The sequence below is a fragment of the Amblyomma mixtum genome, chromosome 7, assembly GCF_055824585.1.
Source record: "Amblyomma mixtum isolate Tamu chromosome 7, ASM5582458v1, whole genome shotgun sequence".
Lineage (NCBI taxonomy): Eukaryota > Metazoa > Arthropoda > Arachnida > Ixodida > Ixodidae > Amblyomma > Amblyomma mixtum.
Window position 1 is genome coordinate 64,984,966 of NC_143018.1, and position 23,582 is coordinate 65,008,547.

General features: G+C 48.7%; 1 protein-coding gene and 1 pseudogene across 1 annotated transcript; both read right to left on the reverse strand.

Moving 5' to 3' along the window:
• Nucleotides 1–351: 351 nt before the first annotated feature.
• LOC149336323 (uncharacterized) lies at nucleotides 352–8,937 on the reverse strand. The gene is made up of 4 exons (XM_089552822.1): nucleotides 7,805–8,937; nucleotides 5,602–5,804; nucleotides 2,555–2,922; nucleotides 352–1,111 (listed from the first exon to the last, which is right to left on the reverse strand). Exons 1-4 carry the CDS (start codon nucleotides 8,647–8,649, stop codon nucleotides 812–814), a joined length of 1,716 nt encoding a protein of 571 aa, XP_089408948.1. The 5' UTR covers nucleotides 8,650–8,937; the 3' UTR covers nucleotides 352–811.
• A 3,556-nt stretch (nucleotides 8,938–12,493) lies between these two features.
• Nucleotides 12,494–13,346, reverse strand: LOC149336324 (uncharacterized; annotated as a pseudogene).
• Nucleotides 13,347–23,582: the final 10,236 nt, after the last annotated feature.

The following is a 23,582-nucleotide window of genomic DNA, read 5'->3' on the forward strand; positions in this document are numbered from 1 at the left end:
GCTGTTCATGTGTGCGAGCTCTGCCTCAAGCCATGTCCGCCGCCTCGCCTCAACCATGCGCTTAAAAAATATTTACACTAAGTATAAAAACAAAACCTTACAGTTGTATTACAGGTGTGTAAGCTGCAACTAAATATTGTAAAAGTTTATGTCGATTTTATGCGCTTTTTTGTTTAAATATGTTGTCACTTGGTTATGACGCACTTCCGTGCGTGGCAGCAGCGATCTAGCCCCCCACCTAGCTGGTGATGCGCGAATCACCAAGCGTTGCCTTTCTTGTAATACGCTTTTTAAATATCTCCATAGATAGGAAAACGGAGGCTTAAGACAAAAATAAAGATTTGAGTGAAAGATGTTGTATCAATATTTATTAATCGACAAAACCTTCAATCCGCTGGCGGCATTTCTTCTTTGTTACGCGTAGTAATGGAAAGACTGGATGCCATTCAAATGAAGAAATCGAATCGCTTCAGTGTCGCACATTGTCCAGAATTTACCAAGGAAAAAATAATAAAACCTTAGCCTTCCTGACGTTGATATAATGCCCTCACGAAGTCCAATTCCCTGCCGAAAGATTTCTGAAACTTTGTGGCGTTTGACTTCTTGCATATAACACTACGGTGGCGATTACTGTCAACATATCTATGTAAAAACTCTCTTTAGCGGTAACAGTGCCACAATTTACAATTCATTCCACAAATTTTCTACTAAGAGTATCAGGTTCGGTTGTCTTGACGAACATTCAGTAAAGTTTTCCATGCTATTCACTCAAATCACAACCACACGAGAGTAAAAACACCACACGAAGGGGTCACAAAATTTCACTGCGATGCGAGGGGTTCATGCGCGTGCCTGGCGCGCATCCGAACGCATAAGCAAACTCGGCGACATGCTGAAACGCCTTGTCGCATTGCCCGTCGGCGACGCCCGGAGGCCCGGTGGTCCTCGCGCAGCGCACGTAACACGCGGCGAGGAAGAAGAGCTGCTCTGGGCTCAGGAACTCCAGGCCGCGGACACGAACGTCTGTCGCGGCGTTGCGCGCTCGGTACGCGTACAGAGCAGTCTTCAGGGAGAGGGGCTCCAGGTACGGCGAAAATGAATTCCGGTCGATCTGCGAGAGTGAATATTCAAACCGGAAACTTTCATGAAGCTCGGAATGTTAGGGCCGCCGATATTGCGATGGAGCCTACGTACGAACGCACACGGACGAAGATAGATATGTGGTGTGCAATGCAATGCCAACTCGACCATCAGTCTGTGCTTTTGACATTACGGTAGACCGTTTTTTGCAAATATAAACTGCACCACAGCACTTTATCACAGTGCATATGCTAAACTGATAACCTTCGTAGATTCCGATTGCATATATCTTTCCGGGCTTGCGATTACTGACCCGTTAATTTTTTGAGAATTAATCTCCCCAATAGAGACTGAAACTCCCTTATACATCCTGTGAATGTACGAGGGAGTTTCAGCGCCCATTAGATCTGGGCTGACAGAAGTGCGCAGTGATATGCGATTTAGAGGAAGATACCGCAGCCGCAGAGCTGGACGTCGGTGTGCTGACTCACACGCATTGCTTGCAGGCGTAGCATGCAGTAACAAGCTTTCGAAACCGGCTGCGTCCCTGCTGTCCCTGAGGCACGCCCGAGGTGCGAGCGAATGTCGCGAGAGATATTGTATCATTGTCGATTTGCCAGAAACGTTTGCTAGAAAGTTCCTCTCGACAGGAGATTATTTGCGGGAAATAATTTAGATTGATTTTATAAGCAAGCTGTACCAATGCTGAAGCTGATCTCTCCGGCTATCGTGCTTTTTCTATAGTGCTACGCAATATGCACGCGTTAGCTAGAAAAAGTCATGCTTCGCGCTTCAGATGCGAGCGTTTTAAGTTTGTATTACAAAATATAACTCCGTAATGACGCGTCTGTACCTACGTGCTTGATGCCAGACGTCTGTCCTGATCTGGCATCATAAGTTAATTTTCGCTCGAAAACCATGGAGACACGTAGAAAGCAACACTCCGTGTTCAATACTGTTGGTCAGCTCGTTTTGTTATAAACGGAGATTGACACATAACAGCAAAAAGGAAATTGGTCCATTAAGAAAAGATTAATAAAGCAAAGGCAGTGTGAAGAACGCAGTGTCCACCACTCCAGATCATTGCTCGTGCACCATCTTGCGGTCTGCGCGAAAATCGCCGATTCAGCTCCGGCATATTGCTCTAGTTTTCCGTAACTCGTGCGCTGTAAAACAGCATTTCTGTTCTCAACTCGCCGCGATGCCGTCGCGCGAAGGGCCAAAAACGAAAAAGCGGACGTCAAAGGAGTTCTCCGCGCTGCATTTTGCATGCCTTCTCCTGGAAAACACGCGCAGTGCGTAGAAGGGTACATCAATGTATGAATACCACAAGCTGAATAATAAGGGGATTGTTTCGGTGCGACAGCATTACGCCCCTCCGTCGCCAAGGAGGCGGTAATGAGGCGTCCAAGACTGTACACAAAATACTCTGGTAGTATGCTAACAACTCTGAATGGCTTGGCTCTACTCTCACCTCATTGGATGTGGCGTTCTCCATACAATAAAAGTGGTTCTTGAAGGCACGTGTTGCCTTAGGGGACGTAAAGTAGGCCCACAGGAAGAGCTGACTGAGCGCTTCCGCCAAGCGACTGCCGATCCCGGCGTAGTTGAGCGCGTGAGTGGCTCCATGATCGAAGTAAGGAAAGCTGAAGGCGTACGGCAGCAGGGACACGTCGGGTTCCTCCGCATCAGCCTGGAGTACATACAGTCCCAGCTCGTGGATGACCTTGAAGAGACGCCGGGAAGAACGGTTCCGGATCGAAGCTCGAGCGGCGAGTTGCCAGTTGGCCACGAACGACCCGCCCATGTCCACTAAGCCGTCCTGGTGGACATCCCCGGGCTCTGTAATCCGGCAACGGAAACGGTGCACAATCTTACTACGTCCACATGTGACCTGTCTCAACGCACTGCACAGCACCATCTCCACAGGAGACTTCCTAGAAGCCAGCAGGCCCAGCGTAACCTTCAGTTGCAGTAAGTCGCAAAACATCATCCCCTAGCAATCACGTGGTGACCAATGAGAATATCATCTGCGTGGGCTGGAAAGTGAATGACTTAGAAAAGCATTCTTGTTTAGAAAAGTCGTTCACGGTTATTGGTTTTGGTTTTTGGTTTTTATGGGGCTTAACGTCCCAAAGCGACTAAGGCTATGAGAGACGCCGTAGTGGAGGGCTCCGGAAATTTCGGCCACCTGGGGTTATTTAACGTGCGCTGACATCACACAGTACACGGGCCTCTAGAATTTCTCCTCCAAAAAAATTCAACCGCCGCGGCCGGGATCGAACCTGCGTCTTTCGGGTCAGCAGCCGAGCACCGGTTATTGCCGAACGCAGGCCAGGCGCTCGGCGATAGCGATCAGTAAAGCGGGAAAGGGCGCACGTGAAAGTGTCAGAGCATATCTGCAGTGCGTGCACATACTATATGTAAGTGCATACACATGACAGAAACCAACAGTCAGCGATCCCAAGGAGACGGTTGATTTTTCTCTATGTGGTCGTAAAAATTTATCGAGATTAGACGCCACTTTTTATTCCAGACCCCATTTCGCTGTTCTGTGGTTGAGAATTACATGATCATCATCATCATCATCAGCCTGACTACACCCACTGCCGGCCGGCGTATTCGCCAACTGCAGCCTGTACAGCCACAAGGCTTGAAACCACGGCGAAATGATCACGGTGACTGAAGGTTGTCACAACGGCTTACCTAAAAGGGATAATAATCCTCTTAAACGGCGTTATATGCCACTAAGCATCACGATTTGCGACCTAAAAGGGAAAAGATGGAAAAAAATGAAATTAAAAAAACAATAAAATTACAGTACAGAGAGCGGAGTCGAACGGCCGACCTTCCATACGCGACACGTGCCTCTAATCCACTGCGCCATAGCGGCGATGTCAAGCCGTCGTTCTGAATGAATATTTATAACCAGCCTTAATGTGGCTGCTACCTGCCGGTGGGCGGCGCTGTCATCGCTGGCTGTACCGGCTGCATTTGGCGAACACGCTGCCGGGCAAAGGCCTCTCCCATGTATCTCCAATTAACCCTGTCCTTCGTCAGTTGCCGCCACTGTATCCCCGCAAACTTCTTAACCTCATCCGCCCACCTAACTTTCTGCCGTCCCCTGCTACGTTTGCTTTCTCTTATAATCCACTGCGTTACCCTTAAGGACCAGCGGTTATCTTGCCTTCGAATTACATGCCCTGATACATGATCTTGATGCGGCCTAATTTTTCTAAATAATGCAGCCCCTTCGGATGTTCACACTGTTTCGTTGAGATATGACGTCAGGTCGTTGATGTAACTAGAACTACGATGGGTCCACACGCATTTCTTCGAACCATACTGAACACCAGACGTTACTAGAGAAAGGCCTGATGCGTGGCCTTGGAATTGCACTTAATGGTACCTGCCTGGAAGATATTTCAACCACTTCGAAACAGTATGACAGACAAGGAAGCGCTGAATGTGGAGCATATTTTCTGAGTGCAACGCGTGATAAAAATTGTAGGGTTCTAACGGAGTTATACCGAGAAGACGTGCGAAAGCATGTGTTTAGCCTGATTGGTTGATGGTTTTACTTTGCTTGGTCATCGGCACCTCTGTGGACGATATTCGAGTCGGGTTAAGCTCTGGTCGCGGTAAAGCTTATCTGATCGGTTCGCGTTGCAGATCGAAGTTGATGAAGACGATGATGTGCAATGCATAACGTGTGTGTGTTTCAGTTTAACACGACGTGTGATCGGTTCAGGTGGTATCATAGTGATATAAAGAAAAAAAAGAGGTGGTATCATAGTGCTTTATTGCACTGACAACGAAGTTGACCTCTTCGCACCAGCACGGGTTCAAACCCGAGTCAGGGCTAATTCATTTAATTGTTTTTATTTCACGCGCAAGAAGCTTAACTTGGCGTCGCTCTTCCCAGGAAACGGCTGAAGACCGTAAGATCGGTTTAAAGATTCATGGTTGGCTTTGGTGAGCGCATCGCTGCTTTGGCCCCAAAAGCGTTTGATTAAGGAAGGAATAAGACGTCATCGTGGCTGCGGTTGTCAAGAGCGAATGTGAGGCCATGAACAGTTCTCAACAAGTATGTTCCCAATGTGCACTAAAACTCCCTTGGATGTCTTGTGGACATCTTGGACGTACAAGGGAGTTTCGTTTATCATTGGGTTGTAGTTGGTAGCCTTTTCCTATAGCCGCGTTTTAGAAACGATTAGATTGTTTTTCGCAATAAATGTTACAAGGAGTTTCAGGATATATTCAGTGATATTTGATTCAGCACAGGTAGGGGAAATGGGGCGGTATATTTGTGCTCATTTGTAGTGTCACCGGATTTAGGATCAGGAAGAAATCTTGCAGCCACCACGCTATCAGAGAAAGTTAGAACTTTGGGGTTTAATGAACTGATTCATTTCCTGTGACATAGACTCCAACTTGGCTACCCGCAACGAAACTCTAGGACTAACGGGAACTGTTTTAAGGCAAGTGTTTATCCGGGTGCCTATCCGCACGTATACATACCTGATTTGCCGGCGTAGTCCTCTCCTGCCAGTTTCTCGAGGTACTGCAGTGAAACAGAGGTGGAGTTCCAGTCGTGGACCACCGTCACGTTCTCATCATAATGCTTCCAGCGGAGAAGCCGCCCATGCAGAGACTGACGGACGTCCAAAATAAGCGCCCGTGCTTGAGGCCGAAGGTTCGCAGGGAGAGTGGCGTCGCTGAACCTGGAAATGTGCGCCATGTGTCACTTTCCTCTCGTGGCGTAATGTTACAATGAAGCTGAAGATCTGTGTGGTTCAGGAAGCAGCCCGCTGTTTAGTTCTTTCTCATTTCTTAAATCGTCCTGACAACCCGCTCAACGCAAAGCGGGCATGTACACAAGAGTGAGGGCACTACGGCAGTACATTCTTGACCGTTGATCGTGACACACTGCGCAAATGCCAAAAGTTGAGTGAAGGAATTCAGAAGAGACAAGCCACTTTCACTCAATTATAAGGAGAGAAATGAAGGGAATAGTGAACGCCGCGAGCGAAGTTACGGCAGTGCACGCGCCGGTGTTTCAGCAGTAAATCAAATATTCTTCACTGAGCACGAGACGCTATGAACGAAAATCCCGTCGCTCATGTTTCGCCCCTCGCACATCCAAATAAGTTCCTCAGATATCCAGGAATCCTCTGAAATCGACGAAGTGCGGAGGTCCTCTAGATTATGTTGTGAATAACACAAGCGCACAACACAAGATGTTATAACAACACAAGATGTCACGCGGCGTTAAAATCTTGAATGGGTAGGGTTGCGCTCATTTCGATCCCTTGTGTTACAATGCAAATAAAAGCGCTATAATTAAAGTAACTTGCCTTTAATTATTTTGCTAGCTGCTTCACGACCTATTTTTCCTTCGTATTTGGAAGAAACAAACTAACACAAAACCAGGAGTGTTATTTCTATTTTTTTTTTTCGTGTTTTTATCTCATGCTGCTAGTTTGTGGCATTTTAAGAGCGAAAAAGAAGTGTCTCTCGATAGGCAGCGCATTCAACGGCTCTACAGCACAAAACACCCAGCACTTCTCTGAAACTCTTCCTCGCGGTTCTCTGTTGACAGTTGAGTCTGTGAATTACGCTTATCTTTAGTGTCTTTACCGCATCGTCTTCGGCCCCACCGATTACACAGTTACAAAGAGGTTAAGCGGAATGAGGAACATCCTAATTATTTTGGAGGTATTTTGTATGCCAAACGACTGCAGACAGTTCTTAATGTAGACACCATTCCATTCTTACCTAAGCGAACTAGCTTCTTCGACATACGAATTACTAACTCGCAACAAATAAACTTTTTCTGTCTGTCTCAGTTAGGTCGTAAAGGAGTAGTAAATGCAGCTTGCTCGGAAATCCTGAGGAAAAGCCAATCATCATGCTTGCGCGGGTCTTGGAACCGGCTTATGCAAGAACTTGATTATGGGTCGCTGACATAAGTGGGCGAACTCTCATGAGTGGACTCACCCGGGCTCACTCATGGTCATTTCAGATCCTGATCGGAGTCGTGAGTGAGTCCAGCCTCACGTTCAGATTATGACCTGAGTCGTGAGTCCAGACTCACGTTCACATCATGATCTGAGTCGACGTGAATCCGGGCTCACATTCTAATCATGATCCGAGTCGTGGTGATCCGTGCTCACAATCAGATTATTATGAATCGGGGTCAGTAAGGTCGCGTTTACTGTGCGCTCGTAATACTCATTGCGCTTAAATGAGCCCAGATGAGTCCTGAGTCGAAATGAGTGAGCCCAAACGACTCGTGAGTCGAAGTAATTGAGTGAGTCCACATGCGTCATGATTCAAAATGAGCGTGCCCAAATGAGTCGTAAGTCCAATTGAGTCGTGAGTCGAAATGAGCGAGTGAGACCAAATGAGTCGTGAGTTGAAATGATTGAGTGAGCCTTGATGAGTCGCGAGTCTCAGTGAGTCGTGACTCGTCTGAGTTCTTGACACCTGATGGGTAGTGAATTTGAGTGAGCTCAAGTGAGTTGTAATCGTAAATGAGTTTGAGTTCACGACTTCGAATGTGCCGAGGCCCTCATGAGTATGAGGCTCACGTAGGTTGACCAAAGTTTTGTGAGTGAGCTTGAGTGAGCACTCGGGATTTTTCCGAGGTATGGTCGCTGATAGACAATGCCGCCAGCTATCGCTGAACCAAAGTATCAGAGTACTGTACACTACAACGCACCTGTAAAGCAGGGTATCGCCGGTGAGGATGAAAGTTTTGCTGAAGCAGAACGCCCGGTGTATGAGCTGTACCTTCTGCTCGGTGCCGTAGAAATTGATCAGCAGCTCCTGGTTCGCAAACAATGCCGCCACCTGAACCGTACACCAGGACATCAGAAGGTGCATCTGTTCCTCCCCGTACTTCTTCCACAAATTCAGGAAGGTACCAACGAAGGGCACTGAATCGCTCAGGAAGTCGACATCTTCATCCTCACGCAACGACACTCCATAGTCGGCCAAAACTCGCTTCCACCGCTCCAGCGTGAGGTTTGGGACGGACTTGTAGAAAAGGTCATTTTTCATCTTGAAAGTCGGATGTGCGGCAGCGTTTTTCCAAAGCACGTCCAATATCTTTATTTCGACATTTCGTGTTTCTTCAAATGTAACCAGGTCACCGTGGATCGCAGTGCTGCTTGCGGCCTTGAAGTTTGTTTTCAATACCTCGAAATAATGCTCCCTGCTGCCAGGGGAACGAAGTTGCTCCCTTGCCCTGCGGCCTAATATGAAGAAAGCTAGCGGTGGTCGCAGCAGCAGGTACTTTTTTCGCTTAGTAGCGATTACCTCGAAAGCAAGGATGCCTGCCCAACGAAGTTTGATCGACACGTGCAGCAGAGAGCGTAGGAAATCTGGACGGTGCGCCTTGAGAGGCCACACGATGTTCGCTCCTTCCAGCGCCAGCGCGACGTGTAGCAGTTCGTTGCAGCGGGCTCTTCCAACGCATTCGCAACTGAGGTAGAACGCTGCGGCGCGTTCCATCATATTTTGACCACTCTTTGGTACGTTCATATCTCGTACAATGTGGTACATTCGAGTTAGAGCGGACAGGAGCGCAACGTCATTGACGCTTGCTTCATAGCGACTGTTCCAGCCATCGCATACGTAATGTGTGAAGCTGTCGCAAGGCTTCACGGAGGAGTTTATGGACTCTTGCAGCCGCTTCGAGTAGGCGGCGCATGCCAACGTGTCGCAGGTCTCGTAGTGACGTTCATGGGAGGGGGCTCGAAATGCCAGAAGCACACTGGCGAAGATGGCTAGCAATAGGCAGGATATCCCGGCGCAACATTTGACGCAGATGCGCTTCTTGGGGACCTCATGGCTCTGAAAGGGTGCACCACAGCAAATTAATTAGGTCGCTGCTATTTCGTGTTCAAGAGTTTTGTATGCGCGGTACATGAGAAAGCACATGAAGTTGTATAAAGTAATCCTTTATCTGCTGCACTCCTGCTTTTAAAGTCCATCTGACCAAGCAAAAGGTCCCGGCCAAAAGAAAATGTGCTCTTGATTAAAGAGTATGCAGAGGCGAAATATTTAACAGAACACAATGAAAAAAGGTTGCAATGATGAGCAATAAAAAGTTAAATCCAGCCGCACTCCCTTCTAATAATCATGAATCTATTACCGCATCCTCAACGAAGACTCTTAAACCTGAGTCATGTAGAATACATTTTATGGTTTACGGGGGCGTAACATCCCGTAGCGGCGAAGTCTGTAAGGGACGCAGTATTGGAGGGCTCCGGAAATTTCAACCACCTGGGGTTCTTTAACGTGCGCTGGCATCGCACAGTATACGGGCCTCTAGAATTTTGCCTCCATCGAAATTCGACCAACTCGGGTTCATAAACACTTAATTGAGGATGCGGTAACAAATTCATGATTTGTAAAAGGAAAAACGCCTGTATTTAAATTTTATTGCCCATCATTGCAACCCTTCTCCATTTGTGTTCTATTAAAATTCTCGGCTCTCCGCACTGCTTAAAGCAAGTGCACATCTCGTTTTGCCCGGGGCCTTTTCTTAGTCAGATGGAAGTTACGAATGATTCAGGAGTGTAGCAAGTAAATGATTACGTTTTTTTGTAGTAATGATCAAGGAGGCTGGCTACTTAGGGAGAGTGGGGCAAAACGGGGCATAAATATGCAAACCGTCGCAGTATTTCTTCGCAGACGTGAAAAAACAAATATTTTCGTCTGATTCCCTACCATCCCGGCATCACGTTCACCAAATATGAAGGGTACTGCTTAATAGGAAGACAGTCAAATATAATTGAACTTAGAACTTCAATTTTTCGCATTTTGCCCCATTCTGTGGGGTAAAATATAACAGTGCACAGGACCGACTGAGTAAATTCGCCATATTCCTCATCCCTACAATGAAGGCGTAGGAATTTTGCTCCATTAACTCCTATACTCAATGTTTTTGAGCCTACTCGAGTGATACTGTCGCCCTAGCTTCTTTATTCCTGGAACCCTTATAAAATGGGGCGCGAAAGCTTTGGACATCAGTCTAGGTAGAACCTCCGTGCTTAGCATGCATCCTTCACAGCACCTTAGCTTCAACAAATGCATTTAGTCAATAAGTAAGGTACAGTAGAATTATTGCACTGTGTGAGGTTGTTTTTCATTTAAGTTGCAGTTATTGATTTGTCTGTGTGACTTAGTTTCTTTAACTTTCAGTTTTCAGCGTTGTAAATTCTGTAAATATATTTCTTTGTTTCATGATCTGCATCATCAGTAGTCTCCTCCTTCATCACCGCCGAATCACCCAACGAACCTTATTTAAATTTACTACATCTGCACCCTTATCGTTGTTCGACCCCTTCCTCCAGACGTCCATCTCGTGTATCACATCCTTCACCGCACAACTCGCGCTAATAACCTTTACAAGTATTACGGACCAGCTCAGGACCCCAATTGCGTAGACGCACGCCGCATGTACAACGCTTGAAGCAGTAGCAGGTAGTTACAAGCCAACTCTACCCAACTCCCTAACTCACCGTCTTCCCTCGGGCTCTACGCCTGAGGCGGCAGAGGAGACAGCCATCGCCTTAGCCCTTGCACATTGGGATGCTAAATACATCTTAAGCGATTCCAAAACGACTTTGTCCAGTATTGCCAGAGGCGGGATTCACACCCCTGCATGGCACTTGTTGAACATCCCCACCCATAATTTACCGCGCACGGTAGAGCTCAGATATCTCCGAGCTTGAATCTCTGCACAGGTTTCTGCACGTGTTCGGTGCGCTAGTCGGCATTTATTGTTTTTCTTTTGTATGTTCAGAGTTCCCTAGAGAGCGTAAAAATGCGTGCTCAGCTTTAGAGAATGCAATAAAGCCATTTTTGAACATCCCCACCCATAATTTACCACGCAGGGTAGAGCTACGATATCCCCGAGCTTGAATCTCTGCACAGGCTTCTTCACGTTTTCGCTGCGCTAGTCGGCATTTATTGTTTTTCTTTTTTATGTTCAGAGCTCCCTAGAAAGCGTAAAAATACGTGCTCAGCTTTGGAGAATGCAATAAAACCATTTTTTTTTTATTCGAGCTGTTTGCCATTAGACATAATGAATCATTTACTTTAGTGCAACCGAGCCATAATATAATGTCTCGTTTTGCACAGCCTCTAGCCTGCTGCTAGAATGATTTTATCTCAGTCACCAGGGGCGCGAAAATTCTTTAACTTGGCATTACACGACACCAATAAACGACTGTAATTACTAACCTGCACTAACCTAGGACGCCAGGTTGATTTAGCTGCTCAGTTGTGACAAATCTAAATGACAAAATGCTGCGCCTTTTCAGCCGCTTTCTATGATGCACGTGCGGCAGCTCATAACGCATAAATACCATGGTAGCATGTTAGCTCATTGAAATGCGATGGGGCGGAAAGTAACAAGATGTCGCGTTTTGCTCCGTGCCACGCTTTGCCCTCCTCTCGCCTGCTACGGGCACAAAACTTTTATGGAACGCGAATATCAGGCAAATATTTATTTCGGAGCAGCCTAGTAATCGACTCGCCTAAAATGCCTCAAGGTATGAGAGGACGTTCATACTGTAGCCTCCAGAAACAATACCAGGCGACTGGGCAGCGGCGAAAAGCTGGAGTAAATTTTTTTCTAGATAACGCGCGTCCCTTGTGCTTTTTTGCTTATGATCTGCGTTTAAATATTGCGATATGCACACCGCTTGTCCGTAATGTTCGAATAAGTGGAGCTGCATCATTAACTGTTGTACATGCATCAGTTAATGTCAAGATAAAGCTCGCCGAATGCAACAACGCGCAAAATTCTCTGTAGCTGCTATGACCAGTAGGCACTGGAGCCTGTTACTACCCAGGTGGGAACGAAACATTTCAGCAGCACTTCTTGCTTTCCTGGGTTCAGTGTGCGTTCAAGTACATATATTTCCTTTATAATTTTTTCTTAGCAACAACTCTCGCTTATAATCTCCACAAAAATATTAATACGTGCCACAAAACGGCAATGCAGCGCTGCAGGACAAAATCACCCTATTTTGAAAATACGCAGCTTGAGCCCACAATCAGCAGGCAGCGAGCGGCAGCGAGTGGGAAAGAACAAAACAAGAAAAGTAGATGCAATGGTGGGACATAAGCACACTGATTCAGAGTGATATTATTGGCGCACGTTTAAATTGACTCATTTTAATACCATGGTGGCCCATGAGCCTCCTTGACAAAGGGTTAAAGTGGTAATTTTTACTGAAAACTTTTGCGAGCTCATGAACATATTTAAATGCCCTTGAACTTGCGATAGTGCAAAAGATCTTCCACGTGAAATGCAACAGGCTCTCTGCGGTATACTTTGTTGGGCCCAATGGGGTCCGTGATGAATGAAGTACAGCGCTAGAGACGTCATCACTCATGAAAATCGGTTATAACTCGTATTTCGCAGTGCGTTCCTTACCATCATTCGAAAACCCGAAGGCTTCTTCCCATCTTCAGGGTGCTCCACGGTGGGCTGCACCCGCGCGCTGAGAGACCTTGTGTCCGGCTGGTCTGCAGGGCAGCTTTGCTTGGTCGTTTCCTCAGCCTCGACGCCGACTTGGTCTGCAGTCGCTTTGCGTATGGTGCGCGTCGTGTAGTGCGGCTCTGCGTCAGTGCTCTGGACTTGCTCAGTTGGAACGGTGGCGAGGTCACCAGGAACGCCGCTTGTGGCAGCAGCAGCTGACTCGTCGCTTGCTGTTTGCAGCGGCGCTTGGCTCTCGCTCAAAGCTGGCATTACGGTACGCTCTGTTGCCGGGGGGCTGAGCGGTTGTAATCGGCCCGCGGTGACGTCACACCGCTGAGTCGTCGGGAGCTGGGACGACGTTGGCTGCTCATCATTTCTGGTGGTACCAGGAACGCCTGCTGCTCTAATCTTCGATGTCTCGGCGAGCGCTTCATGCTTGCCTGCCTGGTCAGAAGCCTGCTTACCTTCATCGGCGACTTCTTGGGTTCTTGTGTCGCTGCGATGATCGGGTGATCTCTCGGCGAGTCCTTCTCCTGTTCGGTTTCCTTCGCGTGCTGGGCTGCCTTCTTTGTCGACTTCCTGGAGATTCTGGACGCCTTTGGCGTCTTCGAGCTGTCCTTGGCCGGAGGGTCGAGATCCATGAGCGACGCTGCAGGAAGGTTGCTTCTTCTTCGTAACGTGCCGACGCATCACGTGCACACGCATTCTTTTGACCACGCGCGAAAGTAAAATAAAAAAATCAGGGGGGCGCTTTGTTGACCTAAGTGCGGTGAGCCGGAAGCCTTGAGCGCGTTGGTGCTGCTGGTGTCACTGATGTGTGGTTAAGATGTTAAGCTTCGCCTCTTAACGCGACACCGTCTTGCAACGCTTCCAGGGAGTCCAGAGAAAGCCATCCCCTGTTCGGCTGTACGCATTGCTCGTCTGTAAATTGGTTTTTGAGGAAAGGAAATATATCTGCCTGGCATAACTCGGTGGACACCTGAACCTCGCCGTAACGGGAAGGCAGGAAGATGGGAGTGAACAAAGCCACCGTATTTACTAGACGCGCCTTTGTTCATTCCAAACCATCGAGCTGGCATGGCGGAGTGGTAGCATACTCGTCTCGCACTCCGGAGGCCCTGTTTCGATTCCCCAACTCGACCAATTTCCTACTCTGTTTTATTTAATTATCTGGTGTGACTAGAAAGGTTACTTAGGCTACTTGGTCAATTAAGCAATTAAATAACCTCAGTCCCACTTACTTGGAGCATCACTATGCCATCCGTTTAATTGGTTGCATGGTTACTAGCCAAAGCACAATTGACCGGTTTGAAATTCGCGCACTGTGACGTCACAACATTTCGACCAATTGAAAAGCGTGACATTTTTGTCGACAACTCCTGCTTACAACGATGAGGCATTAAAGGCTCCCGCCTTAAAAATTTGCGAGGGCTTAGGTTTGGTTAAGCTTGGTAGGTTGCGAAAGCAAAAGCGCAGCGCCTCGAACTGCAGGAACGCAGTGCGCCGCGTCTAAAGGTCACGCGTGGCTACTAGCCGTCGCTGCGCGACGACTGAACGCGTCTTGGAACGCAGTGCGCCGCGTCTTCAGGTCACGCGCAGCGGCGGCCGGTAGCCACGCGTCTAGACGCGTGGCTACCGGCCGCCGCTGCGCGACGACTCAAAGCATCTTCGGCAATTTTTTATGCTTTGATTTTGATGTTGTTGCGACTGAGAGATAGAAAACACAATCTACAGCTTGTATGACGTCACAGCGGCAGTAGCGCCACAGGTGCGCAGCGCGGCAAAACACAGGAGAGAGGGAGAGAGTACAGACCCTTAGGCGTTCCTCGTTTACTCTGAGGGAAAGCGGAGAATTTCACGGAACCGACCCGGATTGCTGCTGTGCGGTCCTGGAGAAGAGCGGCGATGTAGTAGTGCGTTCGACTTACAACAGCCAGATTGGATAGAGCGTCTAATATTACAGTGTGAGATACGTTGTCAAAGGCCATTTGGAAGTCTAAGGCAAGCAGCACTCGGGTTCGATTGCAGTGCCGAGTGTGGAGGATGTGTTCGGATAATTGAAGGTTTATGTCTCGCGTGAAGGGGTCTTCGAAAACCCGACATCGAGTGGGGGAATAGGTTGCTGGTTTGCACGTGAGTGTTCAACCTGTTGAGGATTGCGTGTTCTAAAAGCTTGCCGAGACAAGAGGTGAGGGAGCTTGGACGGAAATTTGAGAGGCTTAGTGGTTTGCGGGTTTATGGATGAAGGTAACTTAAACGTGGGTCCATTCTTCAGAGAGAGTGCCTTCATTCCAGTGCCTGTTGAGGCTCGTTATAGCATGGATAGAGTTGTCAACTAAGTTTCTTAGAGCTTTCTTTGTGATATGATCGGCTCCGGGAGCACACTTGGTACGAAGTTGAAGCATGGCTGCTCGGACTTCCCACTTATCTCCTCGAATAGTTCGGGGTTTTGCGCTCTATAGTAGGGTGGAAGAGAAGTCTTGGATGTTGTCATGAGATAAGTGGCTTTGAAGTTCTGGATCAGGGTGTCATCGTCCTTGTCTAGGCTATAGATCATGCATGTTACACGACGATGTTTGGTGGTCCTAGTGTGATCGGGTTCTAGTAAGCAGCGTGGGAATTTCCACGGGCCCTTTAACCCAAGGTTTCCAGCTCGGCGGTCACGCACCTGTCCCCACTGTGGTCGGCTACGTTGCGCTGGGTGTTCTTCAACGTGTTTTATCAGGGCCGAGATCCTAAGCTTCAGGGAGCGCTTGTGCTTGTTTTTAAGCCGCCGTTTTTGCAGGCTGGAGTGGGCCTCCCACATGTGCACTAGACTGCTATCGATCCCCCCCGAGTACCGAGTGCTCGGTATATCATACGTGGCCATGTTTACATCCTTAGTGAGGTCTGCCATCTAGTATGTTAGATGTTCGATTTCAGTGAGGCATTTGTAAGGAGATTGCGGAACCGATCCAAGCTTGTAATCTTGAGTTGTTTTCTAGCGCGGTGAGCAACGGAAGTTGGTGAGAGGGAGGTCTGAACGATGCAGTGGTCGCTACCTAGAGAGGTGTGCGTGTTCGACCAGTGACAGTGCGTGATGTTATTTGGGAGGCCGAGATCGGGAATGGTATTGTTTTGATCACTGTTTCCAATGCGTGTATGTTGTTGCGGGTCGTTTGCGAGTGTGATTCTCTCGGTTTCGTAAAGGGTCCAAAGTTTTGCTCCTTTGCGGCAGTTGGATGCATATCCCCAATGAACGTGTGTAGCGTTAAAGTTGCCTAGCATCATGAGTGGGTGTTTGGCGCTGATTTGAAGTGACTTTTTCAAGGGACTACTTTGCCTTTAGAGGGACTGTAGACGTTTAATGTGTAGAGACTAGGGCCTTTTCTGGCTTTGAGAAGTAGTTGTACTAAGTGAAAATCTACATCTGCTATGTCCATCGGGTGGTCTTTGGCCGTTTAGTTCCGGTGGACTAGTGTGGCCACTCAGTTTGTGGATGTGCTCGCGGGTAGGCGGGTTGAAAAGTTCAGGAGTTTGACTGGGGTATTCCTTTCTTGAAGTGTGATGACTGTGCGCGTCTCTGAAACGCGAAACGCGGCCGCCGTGTCGTGTCGTGTTCACACCCGGCAACTCAGGCTCAGTAGCCGAGCTCCCTAACCACTGAGCCACCGGGGCGGGTCCCAAGAAAGATGAACGAATTGTTATCGTGCGAAAGGAAAGGCGCAGTAAATCGTTCTCTTCTCAGCAGACACTTCAATCTTGATGGTAGAGAAGGGTACAAGGGTAGATTGACAGAAGGAAAAGAGAATGAGACGTCGACGCGGAGGGCTCTGGATTAATGTCGACCATCAGGGGTTATAACTTACACTCAGATCGCGCAGTATAAGTTCATATTTCATGGTACTGGGGAAAACATTTATAGATTCTTGAGCCTTATAATTACAGCCTACTGATGCGTCGGCTTGATATCGCGTAGGGTGGCTGGGAGCTGTGGCTCTCAGGGACTCTCAGAGGCCAGCCCACCAGCTGCTTTTGTGCAGCTGGGTGCGAGCTAGACAACGGGGTCTGTCATCGCGCTATGTCGGTGTTTTCAAGAAATTGTTTCAAGAAATTGTTTTCAAGAAAAATAACAAAATAAATGGCGAGTATAACATTTGCAGTAAAGGAAATTAGAGCTGGGTTTCATGTGATAAAGTACGGAGAGATACAGCCCCCATAGAAAGCCTTTTGGAGGAAGTCTCTTCTCCCTACCCTGCCTCCTCTCCTCCGGCCCTCAGGCATGCTTGACTTATGGATGCTTGTTAACTACATCTTGAAAGAACAATGGCGATGATAACACTTTGCTATCAGATTTTCCAATTAAAGCATTTGCAGCATTTTCAAACTTACACAGTTTTTACGCTGTGCTATTGCGAAACTTTGCGGGATATGTCAAGCTGCTCCTCATGTTGAAGGTTCGGGTTTTCTAGAATGTGTTTGTGTTAGCGTTAGATACGGGACAGTGTACAGAAGTGTGCTGTACACGAGTGCAGTGACGAGCAGCGTTGCTTGTTTTTCTTTAAAGCCGTGTTTTTCGCTAAGGATCCGTTCGGTCTAAGCTTGCGAGATTTCGGCATTGTTTTTGAAATTGTACAACGTTGGAGTTTGCATTAAAGTTGTCGTGTTGGTTATGTGCCTTCCTGCTCCTTGTACTTTCTCATGATACCCTTTGACTGCATGCTACAGGCTTGCCGTCTCTGGCGAAAGTAACGAAACAACGGGGTTACTCTCTCTGCCCCGTAGCGGAGCAGAACTCGAAGCATTCTGCATAGCATCCCAGTTCGGTTTTTTTGACAACTTCACTCAGATGAGCACGGAAGGTTGCTTCGCTTAGCGAAAGGATGAACTATGGAAAACGACTATCAATTCGTGAGGACCTTCGCTAGCAAAAACATTGAATGTGGTTTAACTCTTGCAAACCTAGTTATCACAACCGCAATCTGATCTGAGCACAAGCAGTTGAAGACCGGGGTGTGGGGGGAGGGGGCGAGGCTCTGTCCCCTCTGGAGAAATGTTGGGGGGCGACCACCCCCGGTTCCGAGGTGCTTGCTGCTAAAGTTCCTGCAACGCTGTCGCACCGTGCAGGGATGCATAATTCCCAGTGCTGCAGTTGCTAGCTCACATTTCCTGTCCGATATGCCCGTCTGCCGTGCATATTCTCCGAGTCGCGCGCACTGTTTTTAGTGGGAAGAAGAGGCAGTAGCGCCTGCGGCCGTCGAAGGAGACTCGAATCGCCTTGGCAGGACCCCCCGCGGTCCAAGCTTCGGTGGCGCCACCTGTTAGCGGAAGGCGTCGGATAGCTCTGGATGACGCGAGAGATACTATCGCGTGTGGAGGCGAGCCGAGCAGGCGTTGGCTGTGCGTGATAGAAAGCCGACTTAACGTAATCCGCAGGCCGGACTGACCATGGCTAACGTCCAACGAGACCACTGGTCTTTATACGTGCTCCACCCTGCTGTAAAAAAGTTCTATGATGCAATAACCTCATAGATCATTCATCATAGAATATCATATCATTCATCATACAATCTGTATGATATATAATACAATTCGTATGATATTCTATGACATCTCTATGATGACTGTATGATTTTACAGAAATGTATGACATTTGAAGGATAATTTCCTAAGATTTGTATGATATGTCTATGATATTTGTATGATAAACTGTATGAGTTTATTGCATCATAGAACTTTTTTCAGCAGGGCAATTTCTGCTGTTATCGCTGTTCATGTGCACGCACGGCGCCTTCGCGGACCAGAACAAGTACTGTGAGTATCTGCGGACAAGAGAGCTTTGCTTCGCACTTGCAGCCGTGCGGGGTAATGTATGCGCCGTCCTTGTGCCTCGTGGGCGTGCACGGCTCCGCCGACCCCCGGGGTACCTGAAAAAAGAACGCTGGGGGCGGGATAGGGCGAGAGCCCACGCACCGCCGTTTTAGGCTGTGACTCAGCTGCCGTGCGCCTTGGAATAGCAATCGGCCTCGCTCGTGACAAGAAGCGGGTACTCCGCGATCGCGACGCGGCTACTCCCTGTACGGTTCTGGCTGAGACTGGGAATCATAGTAATCGTAGGAACCGCTAATCAACATTCAATTAATACGTTTTGTGCATGCTAGCTGAGTCAAAACACCATCGCCGTTGGCGCTTGTGTAGTCGGGCCGGAATGAAACGCGAACACCACCTGTGACCAAAACAAAATATTCATACCCATCAAATCTGGACAAAAACATTTTGAGTGCGAAACTTTTTATGATCTCAATTCTTACATATAATGGAAGTTTTCAATATAATAATAAAAATATCCGGAGATGAGCCGACAGCAGTCTTGAATTCTTTTCTGTTAAGATTTTTGCTATCGTCAAAGCGTTCACCATTGGTTTTCTGTGGGAGTCTTGATTGTTCGATGCGATCGATACAAACACTTTAAACAAATATTGGCTACCTCAGAAGAATAGACGGTTACCTTCAATATTTCTGTAAAAGTATCTTAAAATTATCTAATTTTCGAATTTTTTTCCCGAAATTGTTGGAAGTGCTGTGCACTTAGTAGCTGGCCTGGTACATGTTAAAGGGTCTACCGAAGTACAGCTTCGTAATCCAGCTGTAAACAGATATCGTGCTGAAAAGTGGAAAAGTACAGATTATGCGTGTTGGCGTTTAATTCCGGCCTGACCGTACATTTGTGGAACTGTTTTTCTTGCTGCGACATGGCGCAGTGCTTTCGTTTTTACAGAAACGGCTTCTAAAGTGTATCTTTTCCGGCTAATAGACAAGGGAGCGTACTTTCAGATGTCTTTATACATGGCTTCTACTTTCGAGTCCACTGATTGATATGCATAATTTAGCTAATTAAGCTATGCATGCATTTTGGCCATATGTCAATAGAGCATATACAAGGTCTCTCAGAGAAGCCTGCCGTTATTCTTTACAAATGCTTTTTTTTTTGCTAAAACCATGCTCTTTGTGCCATAGTAATAACATAGTTCGCAGGCGTCAGAAAACAGGCGAACTGAGATAACTAGAAAAGCGACTAACCGAATTGCCCTTTAGAGCAGTCAGCGACTTTTGCGACAAACGCGGGACACGAATACTTATTAATAGTAATAATTTTACAATGCACAGGACAAGGGAGGGAGAGAGAGAAAACGTTGTTTCAATGCAATATTCGAGGATGCCCTGAGCCAGGGTCACCAAAGTGAACTAGTCCGTGAGTTGGACCGAAGCTAGCTAAGCCCACAAATTTAGAGGAGAAGGGTATGGAAAATGAGGTGACAAATATCAACCCAGCAGCAAAACAAGGAATTTTTTAAATTTATACCAAAGGGATAGACTCGCCAAGCTCATACATCGGGCTGTCTCGGTACAGGGTGCTGATGCAGTCACCAGGCGCATCAATGACAAATACCTGCCCACTACGCCCACCGAACAACACGCGCCGTACGGCGGCCTACCCAACGCGAAGCTCGATCGTGACATCGACGTCGAGGAGGTCCGCGCGGCCCTGCACGCCCTCAACAGCCGGTCGGCAGCTGGCCCGGACCTCGTCACGAACAAGGCGCTCAAGAACCTCGACGACGGCTCGATTGAGAACCTCGCAAAATACTTCAACAAGTGCTGGAGAGCGGCCGCGCTACCAAAGCAGTGGAAGACAACCAAGACTATCCTGATACCCAAGCCGGGGAAGCCACCGGACACGGACAACCTTCGGCCCATCTCGCTCACGTCCTGCGTGGGCAAGGTGCTGGAGCACGTCCTGCTCAACAGGTGGCAAGACTACCTGGAACGAGAGGGGCTGTATCCGGCCACGGTGATCGGCTTTAGACAGCACCTCAGCACGCAGGACGCGATGCTGCAGCTCAAATACCAAATCATAGACAATGGCGGCAGCGCCCGCGACAACAAGGCAATCCTGGGTCTCGACCTAAAGAGCGCCTTTGATAATGTGAAACACTCGGCGATTCTGTCCCAAGTCTCTAAGCTCAACATGGGCGAAAGATCCTACAACTACATCAAGGACTTCCTCACGGACAGGACCGCCCAGCTACGAGCAGGCGACCTACAAACGCAAGAGAAGAAGCTCGGGAGCACCGGCACACCGCAGGGATCGGTCATTTCGCCGATGCTGTTCAACCTGGTAATGATCGGAGTGGCTGAGAAGCTCGCGGACATCGAAGACGTCAGGCACACCATCTACGCGGACGATATCACACTGTGGGTGACCGGCGGCAGTGACGCCCACATCGAGGGCGCTCTGCAAGCAGCCGTCGACGCGATAGAAGACCACCTGGAAGGCACCGGCTTGAGATGTTCGCCGAGCAAATCGGAGCTCCTAATACTCCCACCTACCAACAATGGCAGATGCAAGACCAGACAACGCGAATGCGAAAAAATTAGAATCGTAACCAAATCCGGCAACGTGATCCCCGAGGTCAGCAAAATCAGGATCCTAGGCATGGTCATCGAAAAGCATGGAAGAAACGGCGAAACCATCGCCCGTCTCACGGCAAAAGCGGCCAACGCTATGCGACTCCTCAAAAGAGTCACTTCCCGGAAGGCTGGCATGAGAGAGGAGAGCCTAATCAGGCTCGTCCCATCCTTCATCATCAGCCACGTCGCGTACGTTGCAGCCTACCATAGATGGCTGCAACACGAACGCAACAAAATTAATGTAATCATCAGGAGAGCGTACAAGGCGGCGCTGGGCCTGTTCGAGTCCACGAGCACGACCCGCCTCTTACAACTCGGGATCCACAACACGCTCGAAGAAATAGCCGAAGCGCAACGGACCTCTCAACTGGAGCGGCTGTCCACGACCAAAGCCGGGAGGAAGATACTGGACGACCTGGGAATAGGACACTCGAACGACGCGCAGACGAAGCTCCCCGTCCCCGAAGAGGTCCGACGCCAGACCAGAATCGACCCCATACCCAAGAACATGAACCCCGAGTATAACAAGGAAAGAAGAGCGGCGAGGGCAAAGGCTCTCATCGACCTGCACGCCAACGACGAGCACGCGCGGTACTTGGACGCGGCCGAATACCAACGGAACGCCTTCGCAGCGGTCGTCATAGAGGCGTCGACCGGCGCCACGAGGACGGCAGCGAGCGTGAGAGGCGCCGGAGCGGAACAAGCGGAGGAGGTGGCCATCGCCCTGGCCATTGCTGACGCAGACTGCTACACGGTGCTGAGTGACTCGAGACAGGCGGTGCGAAACTTCGCCAAAGGCCAAGTCTGCAGGGAGGCCGAGCGCGTACTACGAGCGACTAAACTGCAAGACAGAAAAGTAAGAATCAAGTGGTTTCCGGCGCACGCGGGCGACGCGTCGGAACGCAGTGCGAACCACAATGAGACGGCTCATGCAGCGGCGCGAGCGCTAACCAACCGCGCCCCGGCAACACACCGTCCGACGTGGTTCGGAGCCAAGGACCGCATGACCGACTACAGCGAAATCACGAAGGCCTACCGCCTGGCTCGCAGGACTCTCCCACCCCCGCACCCGAGGCTGAGTCGAGCGGAGGCGGTACTACTGAGACAGCTCCAGATCGGATCGCTACCGAGCCCGAGACTGATGCATCGCATGTACCCCGAGACCTACCCGACCGATACGTGTAGAGTCTGCCGGAGGGAGCCGGCAGATCACACGCACATCTTGTGGGACTGCATCAAAAATCCAAATGAAGCAAGATCAGCAACAATCCCGCCGCGGCTGGAGGCAGCCGCGAAGAGCAACGACCATGACCAACAGCTATGGGCCGTCCAGCAGGTCCTCGGGGCGCTCGAAAGGCAGGGATCCAGCGAGCCGGCAACGGCGAGCGGAGACCCGCGCCGAGTAACGGCAGCCTCTTAGACGACGTAGGCCCTCGTCGGGGCGCGCGAGCGTCCAACTGCAGGCACAAATAAAGTTTACTCCAATCCAATCCAATTAAATTTATGCACTCTGAGTAACTGGCTCACATGAGTGATGCATGCATTTCTGTGTAAGGATGCGAGGCATTCTTCTTTATGCCTGCCACGGAGAAAATGAAATATTAAATATTTGTATGCGGAGTCGATACTCCAAACATTTATTTTACTATGTTTGCAGTGAATACCTCGTCACTGTGCATGAGAGAAGCGCACTACGCTCACTACAGGAATATTGACGGCGCTGTGCTCACATCCGAAGGAGAGAACAACCTGAACTGTGTGATCAGCTTCCAGACTGACTCCATCTTACAGCGCTTCATGCTTCGCTTTGAAAAGCTGGCCTTGGACTGCCACGATCATCTAGTGATTTTTGATGGCGCCGGCGCCATAGGGAATCCCAAGGTGCTGAGGAGAATGCGTACTTATGGTTGTTCGTTAGCGTTCAGAATTTTTAAATGCCAGGAAAAAATGCGTTGCTTTCGCATCTATGCATGATTTATGTTAAAAGGGCCGCGCGCATGCGCAATTTGAACAGAGTTCGTCGGAAGTAAATAGCTGTCGGTAGCATGCATGGATGTTTTCTAGAGAGCACACTTTTTAGGATAAATGCGTAATTGAAGTGTATCTGCGTCTATTTCACTAAGCTCTGAGTAAGAACTGTGGTCGCCTATGCAAATGCCATGTCGTATAAACTAGTGTAGAAAGAGACCTTCGCTTGCAAGCTGATTTTACCATTTTTAGCAAATCTTGGCAGTGAAGGCAGCACAAATGCACATGTAAGCACACAGAGGGCAGCGGATAAACTTGGGGCCTTATTAACCACATTCTTAAAGAAGAAAACAGTATGACATTTAGGTTGCCTGTAAATTTGCTTACAATGAGTGCCTAATGTTCTTCTTGGGATTTTTCAGCCAAAACCCTGGTCGGAACCTATTCCGGTGCCCTTGTATGGCTTATATTGGTGACTTTTTAGAATGTTACAGTTCCGTCCTTTAGATGACCACATCGGATTTATCGCACCCATTAATCCACCTTATACAATAGGTAATTCCCGCTTAATCCGTACAAT

Excerpts from the sequence above, each read along its gene's own strand:
- LOC149336323 (XM_089552822.1), bottom strand. The coding sequence starts at position 8,649 with ATGTACCACATTGTACGAGATATGAACGTACCAAAGAGTGGTCAAAAT. Across the intron at positions 5,805-7,804 it reads GGCGATACCCTGCTTTACAG|GTTCAGCGACGCCACTCTCC; the intron begins GTGCGTTGTAGT and ends GCACATTTCCAG. Across the intron at positions 1,112-2,554 it reads AGAACGCCACATCCAATGAG|ATCGACCGGAATTCATTTTC; the intron begins GTGAGAGTAGAG and ends TCACTCTCGCAG.